General features: G+C 38.3%; 1 protein-coding gene across 1 annotated transcript in view; it reads right to left on the bottom strand.

Annotated features, from left to right (window-relative positions):
* Window positions 1–17996, bottom strand: part of LOC138428860 (phospholipid-transporting ATPase ABCA3-like) — a 248510-nt gene that overhangs the window by 151628 nt on the left and 78886 nt on the right. Inside the window, exons 6-8 of the mRNA XM_069569793.1 lie at window positions 8401–8563; window positions 3678–3739; window positions 2763–2900 (exon numbers count right to left, since the gene is read on the bottom strand). Of these exons, the coding sequence (XP_069425894.1) occupies window positions 2763–2900; window positions 3678–3739; window positions 8401–8563 (363 nt within the window). The remainder of the gene's footprint in view (window positions 1–2762; window positions 2901–3677; window positions 3740–8400; window positions 8564–17996) is intronic.

Here is a 17996-nt window from a genome sequence, read left to right as displayed (position 1 = left end):
TTTAAAGTTTGACTTATTCCTATCAGTATTTTTACCTGTTTTTACTACTAAATTCTTTGCACTAAAATTTCTGTATTACTGGAGAATAATTTCTGTTTCCTAGCTCAACTTTGAATGATATACTGACACATAGGTTTCTGAAATTGTTATATTGATTTTTATTGCTGTAAATATAACCTTTTTCCATATCCTTGCTACTAATACTATTGTCAAATGTTTTTATTTTAGCCATTCAGATGAGAATATCAATCTTTAAATATATTCTTTATTTCAGTATTCATAGTTCTTGTAAAATCTTTCTCTGCTAACTCCTATTTCTAGATAATCTGTGTGTCTGCTTCCATGGTATGTTCCTATTCTTAGTTACTGGTCACTATCTCACACCTCTTCACAAGTCTAGTAATTCTTTATTTGTGCTATGCATTTTGTATAAAATAACCAAGGAGGTGCCAGCCATCTTCCATCTGAAAGTAACCCCTTTTCTTGATTAAATAGATAAGGGAAAGAGGTGATCAATTACATCTAACCTGGAATTCAGTGAAGTGAAAAACTGATCAGAAGTTTAAAAAGATTTGAGCTATCCTAGTTCATTCTTACTCTGTAAGAACGGTCCTCTTAAACTTCTGATGGAATAGCTTGCAGGTAAAGGAGACTCTATTCTGTTCTTTATAGTTTTGAATATAGTTCTTTACTTTCTACTTGTTACAACTCCAAAGATGCCAGGTGTCTAGGGTGGGGAGGCCAATCGTGTGCTTTTACTCTAGTGTGACTTTGGCTTCTGAGCTTCACAGGTTTACAGATTTCATGCTGCCCTTTAGAATCCTTGATCTAGTTTCCCAGAATCCTACTTAAAGCTCTTTACATCAGTTTAAATATCTCAAAGGGAAAATTGATCACATGAGACCACTTCATGCTTCCAAAATGTCATGCCAGCCAACTATAACCACCAAAAGGCTCAAGTGCCTCTTTATTTCAGTAGAGTTCTTATTTGGAGTAGAGGGTGCAGGGATTGATTCTCAGTCCCTAGTTAGAAAACAGCTACAAGGGAGAAAATGGCCAGTATTTCTAAGGTCAGTTTAAAAGTATTGCTTATTCTTCAGAACTGAAAATAATCTAGTCCTTACAGCTTCTGCAGTTGTCTGATAAATATAGTTTATCTGGTTTCTTCTACTGTTTTTAGTTTGAGTGTCAGGCTACCAAGAACTTTCCCATCCTACCTGGAGGCAGAAAGTGAAAGTGAAGTCGCTCAGTCATGTCCAACTCTTTGTGATCCCATGGACTGCAGCCTACCAGGCTCCTTTGTCCATGGGATTTCCCAGGCAATAATACCGGAGTGGATTGCCATTTCCTTCTCCAGGGGACCTTCCTGACCCCAGGATCGAACCCAGGTCTCCCGCATTGTAGACAGATGCTTTACCCTCTGAGCCACCAGGGAAGTCCTTCTTTGGAGGCAGGAGTATCCCTAACTGTTTGCTTACATTTCCTTTAAAAGGGAGATTTTATCTGAATATTTTACAACTATATTTCCAGTACCAATCAGTTTCTACAACATAATAGGTGCTAAGAAACTACTTGTTGAACTTCTGAATAAATAAATAAATAGTACATAGAAAGTGCTTGGTTCTGCCAGTACTCATAAGTCTGGATATGCAAGTCTGGGGGAAAGAGCTAAGAAAATATGACCTACTACACAAATTAGAGGAAGCCCTCAGGGACAATCTTGGTGGAAAAGTGAAAACAGAGATGAGAAAGGATATGGGTGGTGAAATGGCTCATGTGGCTGTTAATATAAACCCATCATAAATCATAAATCACAAAATTGTGATTTGAATGGACTTCCTGAGAAAATACAATAAAAAGACAGTTTTACATCTACAGTGATGTGATAAAGACAGAATCATAATGCAATATGCTGGAGGCAGAGAAAACCATAATAGGATGAAAAGTCTTATCCTCTTCCTAATACCCATAAGTGATTAGCAGAAATTTTGAAGAGATATCTGAGTTTCCACAAATTGTGAGATTAGAGGTTTAAGTTAAGCTGAAGTATCTCCTTGAGGCCCAAGAGAATGCCAGCAGATATATGGGTTACCTGAATGATACATGCCTGCAGTTTATCCAGATAAACTGATATGTCTAAGAACATGTCCTTGCAGAACACTTCAAAAGAGGATAGTGTGAACAAATGGCCTAATATATAACTTGTAGAATAAGTAAAGCCAGAGTGAACAGAAATTTATATTTACATAACATGTTTTCACAGCTCCAATGAAAAATTAACTCTTATGATGGAAGAATTGTAGCAGAGACAAAGCCGAATTTTATTCAGAAGTAAATAGAGGAAAACATGGATTTTTATTTTTTTGCATAAATTTTCATTTTGTCTCCTTAAATAATCAGATTGCTGACTATAACATTTTATAAACATCATATGGAAGTAGGGTTATGGCCAGTGAAAAACATTTGTTATTTTTATTGTTCAGTTGCTAAATTGTGTCTGACTCTGCAACCATATAGACTGCAGGATGCTAGGCTTCCCTCTCCTTCACTATGTCCCAGAGTCTGCTCAAATTCATGCCCATTGAGTTGGTCATGCTATCTAACCATCTTATCCTCTGCCACCGTCTTCTCCTTTGCCTTCAATCTTTCCCAGCATCAGAGTCTTTTCCAATGAGTCAGCTCTTTGCAACAGAAAATTAATTTACTATGTGTTGTAAATTACTTTCCAATAGTACAGGGGGAAAGAGACCTGTAAATAATACCTTGTACAAATGTTGAATCCTGATACCAGCCATCAAACCAACAGGTTCTTCTTCAAAGTAAGCATTTTGAACTGTACTAGTAACAGGCATATCTTCCTTTTTCCTAATGCTTGTAGCCTTTCCAAGCCAGTAGCCTTTCTAAGAAAAGAAGAAAAACAATCTATCATGTGACCAAAAAATAAGATGTTCCTAAACTTGAAAACATTTTGACTCATTTCACTTCAGTTTGAGATGGGTTGCAGCAGATAACTTGAAATGAAATTTGGAAGTAAATAGCCTATAATTTTAATTCCTACAGAATAACTACAAAATATCCTATTTAAAATTTCACTTTAATATGGCTCAGCAAAAAGCATTCTATCATTCTGAGTCAGTCTCTTTCTTTGGATATGTGGTAAAGATCCTTAAAGATTGCTAAGACCCTTTCAATGAATTTGTGAGTTCAAAATTGCTTTCATAAAAACACTTTAATATATGTATTCTTTTTCATATACTGTTCCATTATGGTATACTCCTAGAAAATAACTCCTAGAATGTTTGGTTTTGAAGGTCAGTGGGGCTTACTTTCAGAAGTCTTAGGAGGCTAGGGGAAGTAGACACTTCACTTTTAGAGGGCGCACAAAAAATATCACATTCTCCAGGACCCAGAGAAGAAGCAGTAATTTGAAAGAGGCCTGGGTAATGCTGTTGGGTCTGCTAATCTTGGAGAGACCTCTGGAAAGGTATGAGGCCACTACAGCTCACCTTGTGGATACAGACACTGGTGGCAGCCATTTGGGAGAGCTTATTGTACCATATGGACACTTGCTGGCAATCACCATTTTGGAATCCTCCTTTTAGCTGATTAGCCTTTAGGGCTCAGTCATTCCCTTGCCCAACAGCCTGTAGAAATCAACTAGGCAGCAGATGGTCTACCTTCAGACCTTCTGAGCCCACAGCACCAACAGTATGTCCCATTCCAGCTAGGGGCCCAGGACCTGGCCCCACACATCAATGTGCAGGCACTACAAGCAGGACCCCCAGAACCATGCAGCTGGGCCCTGGTATATTCACAAGTGGGTAGGCATTAGCCCCAGAATCCCTACCCGTGATCCTGCTCTAGCCTTGGGAACAGTCTCTCCCAGAAGTGGGTGGATACTAACCATAGGACAACCAAAGCCCCACAGTCTGTGGTCCAAGCCCAACTACCAACAGGCCAGCACCTGCCCTAGGACTGGCTGGGCCCTGTGCCCAGTAACAGGTCAACAAAGCTTTGAGACATGCCAGATCCCACAGACAGCTGTGTCAGGAACCAGTCCCAGTCACCAACAGTCCAATAGTAACTCTAGGATCCCTAGATCCTACAGCCAAACCATAGGACCTAACTCTGCCTACCAATGAACCATCACTAGCTCTAGGGCCTGGCCTCACCCACCATTGTGGGGGCAAAATCCCCAGGATCTTCTGGACCCCAACTCCACTTATCAGTGAACCAGTAACAGGCTCAGGGCTCCACAGGGTTCAGAATCCAGCCACCTCATGACCTGGCCCCAGAAACTAGTGTTCAGCAGCCCTTACACAAGGAAGGGCCTGGCAACCAACCAGACTAAGGCTAACAAAGCATGCCAGATTACCTATGGTAATCAGCCCACCACAACAGAAGGACCCACATAGCCTAAATAGGGGGCACACCTAGGACATATAGCTCTTGTAATGAAAGGTGAGTGTGCTGCTGGGATGCATTAGACTTCTCCTTCAAGGCCACTTCTCCAATGTTGAGAAATGTAACTAATATATCAAGTACACAGACATAAAAACAGCAAGTCAGGGGAAATTTTGAGACAGAGGAATATGTTCCAAATGAAGAAACAATATAAAAACCCAGAAGAACTAGGTAAAGGGGCAATAGACAATCTCCTTGAGAAAAATTTTAGAGTAATGACCATAAAGATCATCAAAAAAGCTAAAGAGAATGGATGCACACAGAATGAAGTTAGAAACTTTCAACAAAGAATTAGAAAATCTAAAGAGCTACCAGAGATGAAGAATACAAAAACTGAAATGAAAAATACACTAGAAAGAATCAACAGTAGGCTAAATAATATGGAGGAAAAGATCAATAAGCTGAGTATCAATAAGACAGAGTATCAGAAATCATTGATGCTTAACAAAAGAAAAGAATGGAAGGCAATGTGGACAGTTAATGATACTTCTGAGATGATATCAAGCATACCAGTATTCACATTATAGGGGTCCCTGAAGGAGAAAAGAGAGAGAAAGTGTATAAACATATCTGGAAACATAATAGCTAAAATATTCCCTAACCTGGGAAAAGAAACTGTTATTCAAAACCAGTAAGTGCAGAGAATCTCATACAGGATGAATTCAAAGAGGAACACAACAAAACACATTGTAATTAAAATGACAAAATTAAAGATAGAGAGTATTAAAAGCAGCATAGGAAAAGCAATGCATAACACTCAAGAAAACTCCCATAAGATTATCCACAATAAGCACCTAAGAGATACAGAATATAATTAGATGTAAAATATAATATCAAAAACAGTAATTATGAGGGGAGGAGAGTACAATGCAGGATTTTTAATTTGAAATTAAGAGATCAACAATTACATGTTTGTGTGTGTGTGTGTGTCTATGAATGTGAAAGTTATTAGCTCAGTCTTGTCCAACTCTTTGTGACCCCACCAGGTCCTCAGTCCATAGAATTATATATAGTGATAGTGAAGTCACTCAATCATGTCCGACTCTTTGCAACCCCATGGACTGTAACCTACCAGGCTCCTCCATCTTAATTCTATATATATTTATGCTAATTATATATATATAAATGTATGCTATATATATATATGTAGATGGTAACCTCGGAGAAAGCAATGGCAACCCGCTCCAGTACTCTTGCCTGGAAAATCCCATGGAAGGAGGAGCCTCATAGGCTGCAGTCTGTGGGGTCATGAAGAGTTGGAGACGACTGAGAGACTTCACTTTCACTTTTCACTTTCATGCACTGGAGAAGGGAACGGCAACCCACTCCAGTGTTCTTGCCTGGAGAATCCTAGGAACAGGGGAGCCTGGTAGGCTGCCGTCTATGGGGTCACACGGAGTTGGACATGACTGAAGCGACTTAGCAACAGCAGCAGTAGCAGATGGTAACCTCATAGTAACCACAAACCAAAAATCTATCATAAAAGAAGAAAGGAAAAAAAGAAGAAAATAACTCCAAAAACAAACCCAAAACATTAACAAAATAGCAATAAGAACATACATATCAATAATTACCTTAAATGTAAATAGACTAGATGCTCTAACCAAAAGACACAGAGTGGCTGAATGGTAACATGAACATGGAACACCTGTATATCTTCTTACAAGACTCGCTTCAGATGTAGACACACACATAGGCTGAAAGTGAAGGAATAGAAAAAAGGTGCTCCATGCAAACAGGTTCAAAAGAAAGCCAGAGTAGTGACATTTTATCACACAAAAGAGACTCTGCATAGTGATCAAGGAATTGATTGAAGAAGATGTAATAATTTTGAACATCTATGCACCCAATGTTGCTGAAGCTGAAGCTCTAATACTTTGGCCACCTGATGCAAAGAGCTAACTCATTAAAAAAGACCTGATGCTGAAAAAGGTTCCAGGCAAAAGGAGAAGGGGGAAGTAGAGGATGAGATGGTTAGATGGCATCACCAACTCAATGGACATGAATTTGAGCAAACTGGTGTCCTGCAGTGCATGGTGTCACAAAGAGTCAGATAGGACTTAGCAATTGAACAACAACATTACCTCTATCTAGTTGATGGTTTTAGCTATCACCTCCTCAATTTCCCATCCTCCCAGACCCTGAAGCTAACCATACATTAAAAAGGTCACACATAATAATCAAGTGGGATTTATCCTAAGGACATAAGTATGGTTCTATTTCCACATATAAATCAATACGATACACTCCATTAACAAACTGAAAAAGAAAAAAAAACATATAATCTCAATAAATGGAGAAAATATTTTGACAAAATTAGAATTCCATTTATTATATTAAAAAAAAAAACCCTCTAGCAAATGAGTATAGAGGCAACATATCTCAACAATAATCCAGGCCATATATAAAAAGCTGACATCATACTCAACAATGAAAAGCTGAAAGCAGGAACAAGACAAGGATTCCACTATAACCACTTTTATTCTACATAGTATTGAAAGTCCTAGCCACAGCAATCAGAGAATAAAAAGAAATGAAAAGAAAGAAAACTCACTATTTTCAGATTATATACTATACATAGAAAATCCTAAAGTTGCTAACAGAAAGCTACTAAAGCTCATTAATAAATTATGCAAAGTTGCCTGATACAAAATTAGCATATAGAAACCTGTTGCAGTCAATACTCAGAAAAATAAATTAAGAAAATCAACCTATTTACAACTGCATCAAAGATAATAAAATACCTAGGTATAAACCTATGTAAGGAGGTAAAAGATCTATCCTAATAAAACTATAAAATACCATTAAAAAATTAAAGACAACACAAATAAATGGAAAGATATCCTTTGTTCATGAGTTAGAAGAATTAATATTTTTAAAATGACCATTCTCCCCAGGGCAAAGTACAGATCCAATGGAATCTCTCTCAAAATACCAATGATATTTTTCACATAACTAGAACAATAAATTTTAAATCTGTATAGAAACACCCAAACTGCAAACAGCCAATACAGTTTGAGAAAGAATGGAGCTAGAACTATCATATTCCCTCACTTTAGACTATGCCATGAAACTACAGTTATCAAGACAGTATAGTACTGGCACAAAAACAGCCGTATAAATCAATCAAACAGAATAGAGAGCTTAGAAATAAACCCACACAGATATGATCAATTAATCTATGACAAAGGAGGTTAAAACTGGATGGGGGGGGGGTGGTCCTAAGATGGCAGAGGAATAGGACTGGGAGACCACTTTCTCCCCCACAAATTCATCAAAAGAACATTTCAACGCTGAGTAGATTCTACAAAACAACTTCTGAATACTGGCAGAGGACATCAGGCACCCAGAAAAGCAGATCATTGTCTTCAAAAACAGGCAGGAAAAATATAAAAGACGAAAAAAGAGACAAAGGAGGTAGGAAGGGAGCTCCATCCCAGGAAGGGAGTCCCGTCCTGGGAAGGGAGTCTTAAAAAGAGAAAAGTTTCCAAACACCAGAAAACACTCTCACTGCTGAGTCTGTGGTGAGCCTTGGAAGCACAGAGGACAACATAACAGGGAAGAAAAATAAATAAATAACTAAAACCAACAGATTACAAGCCCAACGGTAACTCCCCCAGTGGAGAAGCAGTGCAGACGCCTGCATCCGCCACTAGCAAGTGGGGGCTGGGCAGGGAGGCACGGGCTGCAGTGCTTTTTAAGAATTGGGCCGGAATGCCCTGAATGTAACCAAAGCAAACTAACTTGGGCTAGCATACCAGACTGTGGGATAGCAACCACGCGAAAAGCTCTAACATAAGACACCACCAGGACTGCGCACAGAACAAAGGACGGAACAGAAGTAGCCGGCTGCAGACCATCCCCCTCCGGTGACAGGCAGCCAGAGCCATAAGGCCTGGAAGGGGGCAATTGCAGCCGCAGAGAGACTTTACCTACCAAACTGCAAGCAGGCTGCTTTGCTAACTAAGACTTCTTGGGGTTCTGGACTGTCACCATTTGCCTGACAAGGGGCACGAGTGGTACACCCATAAAACTGAGCAGCAGGGAAAGGCGATAAGTTGCAGCGACTGCCCTCGCCAAACACCTGAGCCACTCGGTCCTGGGAAGGGCACAAAACGCAGGCCCAACCAAATCTGCGCCTCTGAGGGCTACCTGAGAGCAGAGCCTGAGTGGCTTAGACCAGGGAGGTGCATGCAGCCTAGGGCTGGCTTCAGACGGTTCCTGGTGGAGCAACGTAGAGCCTGAGCGGGGTGCACCGTGTACAGGGGCATGCCCAGTGTGGTTGAGACACTGCGAGCACATGCCAGTGTTATTTGTTTGCAGCATCCCTCCCTCCCCACAGTGCGACTGAACAAGTGAGCCTAAAAAAAAAAAAAAGTGTCCACCACCGCCCGCCTTGCATCAGGGCGGAAATCAGACACTGAAGAGACCAGCAAACAGAAGAAGCTAAACAGAGGGAACCGCCTTGGAAGTGACCCCACACTGCCCACAACACCAGAGAAAGTCCCAGAAATATCTTTACTATTTTTACGACCATTCTTTCTCTCTTTTTTTTTTTTTTTTGGATGTTGTTGTTTGATTGTTTTTCCTTCTCCTTTTTTTTTAACTTTTTAAAATTTTTAAGTCCTCTATTTCTCCTTTAATGTTAATTTTTATAACCTACTATCACTTTTCAAAAAAAAAGAGACCCTATTTTTAAAGCAAACGCCGTATATATTTTTTTCCTGTGGTTGTTGTTGTTGTTTTTTAATAATCTTCGTGACTTTTTTTTTCTTCTTGTTTTTCTCCTTTTCTTTAATATTGTATTTTTGAAAATCCAACCTCTACTCTAGATTTTTAATCTTTGCTTTTTGATATTTGTTGTCAATTTTGTACACTTAAATACCCAATCTTCAGTACCCAATTTCACCTGAGAGCGAGATTACTGGCTTGACCACTCTTTCCTCCTTCGGACTCTCCTTTTTCTCCACCAGGTTGTCTCTGTCTATTCCCTCCTCCTTCTCTTCTCTACCCAACTCTGTGAATCTCTGTGTGTTCCAGACGGTGGAGAACACTTAGGGAACTGGTTACTGGCTGGATCTGTCTCTCTCCTTTTCATTTCCCTCTTTTATCCTCTTGGCCACCCCTGTCTACTTCCTCCCTCTCCTCTTCCCTGTATAACTCCGTGAACATCTCTGAGTGGTCCAAACTGAGGAGCGCACATAAGGAAGTGATTAATGGCTAACTTGCTCTCTCCTCTTTTGATCCCATCTCATATCATTCCAGTCACCTCTAACTACCCCCTCCCTCTTCTCTTCTCCACATAACTCAATGAACCTCTCTGGGTGTCCCTCAGTGTGGAGAAACTTTTCATCTTTAACCTAGATGTTTTATCATCAGTGCTGTATAGATGGAGAAGTCTTGAGGCTACTGTAAAAATAAAACCGAAAACCAGAAGCGGGAGGCTTAAGCCCAAATCCTGAGAACATCAGAGAACTCCAGGGAATATTAATCAATAGGAGCTCATGAAACACCTCCATACCTACACTGAAACCAAGCACCACCCAAGGGCCAACAAGTTCCAGAGCAAGACATACCATGCAAATTCTCCAGCAACACAGGAACACACCCCTGAGCTTTATACAGGCAGCTCAAGTTACTCCAGAACCATAACATCTCATAACTCATTACTGGACACTTCATTGCACTCTAGAGAGAAGAAATCCTGCTCTATCCACCAGAACTCTGACACAAGCTTCCCTAACCAAGAAACCTTGACAAGCCACTGATACAACCTCACCCACAGCGAGGAAACTCCATAATAAAGAGAACTCCACAAATTCCCAAAATACAGAAAAGCCACACCAAACGCAGCAATATAACCAAGATGAAGAGACAGAGGAATACCCAGCAGGTAAAGGAACAGGAGAAATGCCCACCAAACCCAACAAAAGAGGAAGAGATAGGGAATCTACCTGAGAAAGAATTCCGAATAATGATAGTGAAAATGATCCAAAATCTTGAAATCAAAATGGAATCACAGATAAATAGCCTGGAGACAAGGATTGAGAAGATGCAAGAAAGGTTTAACAAGGACCTAGAAGAAATAAAAAAGAGTCAATATATAATAAATAATGAAATAAATGAGATCAGAAACACTCTGGAGGCAACAAATAGTAGAATATCGGAGGCAGAAGATAGGATTAGTGAAATAGAATATAGACTGGTAGAAATAAATGAATCAGAGAGGAAAAAAGAAAAATGAATTAAAAGAAATGCCGACAATCTCAGAGAACTCTAGGACAATATGAAACGCTCCAACATTCGAATTATAGGAGTCCCAGAAGAAGAAGACAAAAAGAAAGACCATGAGAAAATACTTGAGGAGATAATAGTTGAAAACTTTCCTAAAATGGGGAAGGAAATAATTACCCAAGTCCAAGAAACCCAGAGAGTTCCAAACAGGATAAACCCAAGGCAAAACACCCCAAGACACATATTAATCAAATTAACAAAGATCAAACACAAAGAACAAATATTAAAAGCAACAAGGGAAAAACAACAAATAACACACAAGGGGATTCCCATAAGGATAACTGCAGATCTTTCAATAGAAATGCTTTAGGCCAGGAGGGAATGGCAAGACATACTTAAAGTGATAAAAGAAAATAACCTACAGCCCAAATTACTGTACCCAGTAAGGGTCTCATTCAAATATGAAGGAGAAATCAAAAGCTTTACAGACAAGCAAAAGCTGAGAGAATTCAGCACCACCAAACCAGCTCTCCAACAAATGCTAAAGGATATTCTCTAGACAGGAAACACAAAAGGGGTGTATAAACCCAAATCCAAAACAATAAAGTAAATGGTAACGGGATCATACTTATCAATAATTACCTTAAACATAAATGGGTTGAATGCCCCGACCAAAAGGCAAAGACTGGCTGAATGGATACAAAAACAAGACCCCTCTATATGCTGCCCACAAGAGACCCACCTCAAAACAAGGGACACATACACACTGAAAGTGAAGGGCTGGAAAAAGATATCCCACGCAAATAGAGACCAAAAGAAAGCAGGAGTAGCAATACTCATATCTGATAAAATAGACTTTAACACAAAGGCTGTGAAAAGAGACAAAAAAGGCCACTACATAATGATTAAAGGATCAATCCAAGAAGAAGATGTAAGAATTATAAATGTATCTGCACCCAATATAGGATCACGCAATATGTAAGAAAAATGCTAACAAGTATGAAAGGGGAAATTAACAATAACACAATAATAGTGGGAGACTTTAATACCACACTCACATCCATGGACAGATCAACTGAACAAAAATTAACAAAGAAATGCAAACTTTAAATGATACAATAGACCAGTTAGACCTAATTGATATCTATAGGACATTTCATCCCAAAACGGTGAATTTAAACTTTTTCTCAAGTGCTCACGGAACCTTCTCCAGGATAGATCACATCCTGGGCCATAAATCTAAACCTGATAAATTCAAAAAAAATCGAAATCATTCCAAGCATCTTTTCTGACCATAATGCATTAAGATTAGATCTCAATTACAGGAGAAAAACTATTAAAAATTCCAACATATGGAGGATGAACAACACGCTTCTGAATAACCAACAAATCACAGAAGAAATCAAAAAGAAATCAAAATATGCATAGAAACTAATGAAAATGAAAACACAACAACCCAAAACCTGTGGGACACTATAAAAGCAGTGCTAAGAGGAAAGTTCGTAGCAATACAGGCATACCTCAAGAAACAAGAAAAAAGTCAAATAAATAACCTAACTCTACACCTAAAGCAACTAGAAAAGGAAGAACTGGAGAACCCCAGAGTTAGTAGAAGGAAAGAAATCTTAAAAATTAGGACAGAAATAAGTGCAAAAGAAACAAAAGAGACCATAGCAAAAATCAACAAAGCCAAAAGCTGGTTCTTTGAAAGGATAAATAAAATTGACAAACCATTAGCCAGACTCATCAAGAAACAAAGGGAGAAAAGTCAAATCAATAAAATTAGAAATGAAAATGGAGAGATCACAACAGAGAACACAGAAATACAAAGGATCATAAGAGACTACTATCAGCAATTATATGCCAATAAAATGGACAACGTGGAAGAAATGGACAAATTCTTAGAAAAGTACAACTTTTCAAAACTGAATCAGGAAGAAATAGAAAATCTTAACAGACCCATCACAAGCATGGAAATTGAAACTGTCATCAGAAATCTTTCAGCAAACAAAAGCCCAGGTCCAGATAGCTTCACAGCTGAATTCTACCAAAAATTTCGAGAAGAGCTAACACCTATCCTACTCAAACTCTTCCAGAAAATTGCAGAGGAAGGTAAACTTCCAAACTCATTCTATGGGGCCACCATCACCCTAATACCAAAACCTGACAAAGATGCCACAAAAAAAGAAAACTACAGGCCAATATCACTGATGAACATAAATGCAAAAATCCTTAACAAAATTCTAGCAATCAGAATCCAACAACACATTAAAAAGATCATACACCATGACCAAGTGGGCTTTATCCCAGGGATGCAAGGATTCTTCAATATCCACAAATCAATCAATGTAATTCACCACATTAATAAATTGAAAAATAAAAGCCATATGATTATCTCAATAGATGCAGAGAAGGCCTTTGACAAAATCCAACATCGATTTATGATAAAAAAAAAAAACCTCTCCAGAAAGCAGGAATAGAAGGAACATACCTCAACACAATAAAAGCTATATATGACAAACCCACAGCAAACATTATCCTCAATGGTGAAAAATGGAAAGCATTTCCTTTAAGTCAGTAACAAGACAAGGGTGCCCACTTTCACTGCTACTATTCAGCATAGTTCTGGAAGTTTTGGCCACAGCAATCAAGCAGAAAAAGAAATAAAAGGAATCCAAATTGGAAAAGAAGAAGTAAAACTCTCACTGTTTGCAGATGACATGATCTCTATGTAGAAAACCATAAAGACTCCACCAGAAAATTACTAGAGCTAATCAACGAATATAGTAAAGTTGCAGGATATAAAATCAACACACAGAAATCCCTTGCATTCCTATACACTAATAATAAGAAAGTAGAAAAAGAAATTAAGGAAAAAATTCCATTTACCATTGCAATGAAATGAATAAAATACTTAGGAATATACCTACCTAAAGAAACTAAAGACCTATATATAGAAAATTATAAAAAACTGGTGAAAGAAATCAAAGAGGACACTAATAGATGGAGAAATAAATATACCATGTTCATGGATTGGTAGAATCAGTATAGTGAAAATGAGGATACTACCCAAAGCAATCTACAGATTCAATGCAATCCCTATCAAGCTACCAGCGGTATTTTTCACAGAGCTAGAACAAATAATTTCACGATTTGTATGGAAATATAAAAATCCTCGAATAGCCAAAGCAATCTTGAGAAAGAAGAATGGAACTGGAGGAATCAACCTGCCTGACTTCAGGCTCTACTACAAAGCCACAGTCATCAAGACAGTATGGTACTGGCACAAAGACAAATATAGATCAATGGAACAAAATAGAAAGCCCAGAGATAAATCCACACATCTATGGACATCTCATCTTCGACAAAGGAGGCAAGAATATACAATGGAGTAAAGACAATCTCTTTAACAAGTGGTGCTGGGAAAACTGGTCAACCACTTGTAAAAGAATGAAACTAGATCACTTTCTCACACCATACACAAAAATAAACTCAAAATGGATTAAAGATCTAAACGTAAGACCAGAAACTATAAAACTCCTAGAGGAGAACATAGGCAAAACACTCTCCGACATAAATCACAGCAGGATCTTCTATGATCCACCTCCCAGAATTCTGGAAATAAAAGCAAAAATAAACGTATTGAATCTAATTAAAATTTAAAGCTTCTGCACAACAAAGTAAACTATAAGCAAGGTGAAAAGACAGCCTTCTGAATGGGAGAAAATAATAGCAAATGAAGCAACTGACAAATAACTAATCTCAAAAATATACAAGAAACTTATGCAGCTCAAGTCCAGAAAAATAAATGACCCAATCAAAAAATGGGCCAAAGAACTAAATAGATATTTCTCCAAAGAAGACATACGGATGGCTAACAAACACTTGAACAGATGCTCAACATCACTCATTATCAGAGAAATGCAAATCAAAACCACATTGAGGTACCAATCACACCAGTCAGAATGGCACTGACCCAAAAGTCTACAAGCAATAAATGCTGGAGAGGTTGTGGAGAAAAGGGAAGGCTCTTACACTGTTGGTGGGAATGCAAACTAGTACAGCCACTATGGAGAACAGTGTGTAGGTTCCTTAAAAAACTGGAAATAGAACTGCCTTATGACCCAGCAATCCCACTGCTGGGCATACACACCGAGGAAACCAGAACTGAAAGAGACACGTGTACCCCAATGTTCATCACAGCACTGTTTATAATAGCCAGGACATGGAAACAACCTAGATGTCCATCAGCAGATGAATGGATAAGAAAGCTGTGGTACATATACACAATGGAGTATTACTCAGCCATTGAAAAGAATACATTTGAATCAGTTCTAATGAGGTGGATGAAACTGGAGCTGATTATACAGAGTGAAGTAAGCCAGAAAGAAAAACACCAATACTGTATACTAACACATATATGTGGAATTTAGAAAGATGGCAATGACAGCCCTGTATGCGAGATAGCAAAAGAGACACAGATGTATAGAATGGACTTTAGACTCTGTGGGAGAGGGAGAGGGTGGGATGATTTGGGAGAATGGCATTGAAACATGTATACTATCAGGTAAGAAACGAATCGCCAGTCTATGTTCGATACAGGATACAGGATGCTTGGGGCTGGTGCACGGGGATGATCCAGAGAGATGATATGGGGTGGGAGGTGGGAGGGGGTTCAGGAGTGGGAACTCATGTACACCCATGGCAGATTCATGTCAATGTATGGCAAAACCAATACAGCACTGTTTGGGCAAAATAAAGTAAAAATAGAATTTTTTAAAAAATAAAAGGAGCAAATGTATGAAAAAAAAAAGACTGGATTGGAGAGAAATCTCTTCAATAAGTGGTACTGGGAAAACTGGAGAGCTATATGTAAAATAAATAAGGTTAGAATGCTTTCTAACACTATATACAAAAAGAAACTAAAAATGGATTAAATACCTAAATATAAGACTGGAAACCATAAAACTCATAGTAGAAAACATAGGAAGAACACTCTGACATAACTGATAACAATATTTTTTTGGATCTCTTTCCCAAGCCAGAAGTAACAAAAGCAACAGCAAAAAAATAAGGGGGGGGGGACATAATCAGCTAAAAAATGTTGTAGAGCAAAGGAAACGATCAACAAGGCAAAAAGACAACCCACTGAATGGGAGAAAATACTTGCAAATGATGTAACTATTAAAGGGTTAATATCCATCCCACTCCCCCAAAAAAGCCAGCTCATATTACTCAACATCAGAAAAACAAGTAGCTCAAATAAAAAATGGGCAGAAGAACTGAATTCACAGTTTTTCATATAAGATATACAGATGGCCAACAGGCACATGAAAAGATGTTCAACATTGTTAATCATCAGGGAAATGTAAATCAGAACCACAGTGAAATATCACCCCACATCTGTCAGAATAGCTATCATCAAAAAGAACACAAATAACAAACGTTGGTAATGATGTGGAGAAAAGGGAACCCTCCTATTCTGTTGGTCAGAATGTAAATTGGTGCAGCTACTATGGAAAACACTATAAAGTTTTCTCCAAAAACTAAAAATACAACTAACATACAACCCAACATTCCACTCCTGGGTATATATCCCCACAAAAGAAAAGCACTAATTTGAAAATATACGTGCATCCCCCACAATGTTCATAACAGCATAATTTGCAAATACCGAGATATGGAAACAACCTGAGTATTCATCAACACTATGGATAAAGTACAGATAGTGAAGTGAAAGTCGCTCAGTTGTGTCCGACTCCTTGTGACCCCATGGACTGTCCATGGAATTCTCCAGGCCAGAATACTGGAGTGCGTAGCCTTTCCCTTCTCCAGGGGAATCTTCCCAACCCAGGGATTGAACCCAGCTCTCCTGCATTGCAGGCAGATTCTTTACCAACTGAGCAACAAGGGAAGCCCAAGAACACTGGAGTGGGTAGCCAATCCCTTTTCTAGGGAATCTTCCCAACTCAGGAATCAAACTGGGGTCTCCTGCATTGCAGGTGGATTCTTTACCAACTGAGCTATCAGGAAAGCCCTGAAGTATAGATAAAGTATTCCTATATATATACATATATATGAATATGAAAATCTGTCATTTGTATCAACATTAATGGACTTGGAGGACACTATGTAAAGTAAAACAAGTCAGAAAGAAAAATATAAACAGTGTATGATATCACTTATATGTGGAATATAAAAAATACACCAAACTAGTGGATATAACCAGAGAAGGCAGTGGCACCCCACTCCAGTACTCTTGCCTAGAAAATCCCATGGACAGAGGAGCCTGGTAGGCTGCAGTCCATGGGGTCGCTAAGAGTCGGACACGACTGAGCGACTTCATTTTCACTTTTCACTTTCATACATTGGAGAAGAAGTGGCAACCCACTCCAGTGTTCTTGCCTGGAGAATCCAGGGATGGCAGAGCCTGGTGGGCTGCTGTCTATGGGGTTGCACAGAGTCGGACACGACTGAAGCGACTTAGCAGCGACAGTGAATATAACATAAAAGAAGCAGACTCACAAATATAGAGAACAAGCTAGTGGTTACTAGTGGGCAGAGGGAAGTGGAGAGGGGCAGTATAGGGGTAGGGGAATAAGTGGTACACACCTTTAGGTTATAAAACAATCTACAAGATACATTGTGTAGCATAGTGAATAAGACCAATATTCTATAACTATAAATGGAGTATAACTTTTAAAACTGTGAATCACTATATTGTATATCTGAAATTTATGTAATATTATACATTAATTATAACTCCATAAAAAGTAAAACAAATAAAAAAATACATTATTTTCCTTTTTACACTGTTGATATTTTCACTGCTGGTATAAAAACAATATTGAGAAAAACTGTGATGCCTTAAAACAAATCAAACAGTAGCATAAAACTGTACTAAATGCAATTTTTTCACAACTAGACACAGTAAAAAAAAAACTGTTTCATTTAATTGCATCATTGAGGAAAGAGTAAAAGTAATTTTCTAAGTCTTACTCCTTGAATATGAATTTTTATTATTCTGTATAATGAAAGGAGAAATATACACAATGCATTTCTGTAGCAGATCAAAATATAATGGGAGTCCTAAATTATTTGTAATTGTGTTGTGGGGTCAACTAGCCACTTTTTAAAATAGAAAGGCAATTTTACCTGAGAGGATGATAGACATGAAAATTATAGTTAATCAAGACTTAGATATCTAATAGACATCTTTTTTACAAATTAATAAAGCAGTGCTTCATTTCAAGAAAAAGAACTGACAATATTTGTCACCAATGAAAAAAACTGAGGTT

The sequence above is a fragment of the Ovis canadensis genome, chromosome 24 (assembly GCF_042477335.2).
Source record: "Ovis canadensis isolate MfBH-ARS-UI-01 breed Bighorn chromosome 24, ARS-UI_OviCan_v2, whole genome shotgun sequence".
Classification (NCBI taxonomy): Eukaryota; Metazoa; Chordata; class Mammalia; order Artiodactyla; family Bovidae; genus Ovis; species Ovis canadensis.
The sequence above is the reverse complement of the archived record's forward strand: the minus strand, read 5'-3'. Positions and strand labels throughout refer to the sequence as shown.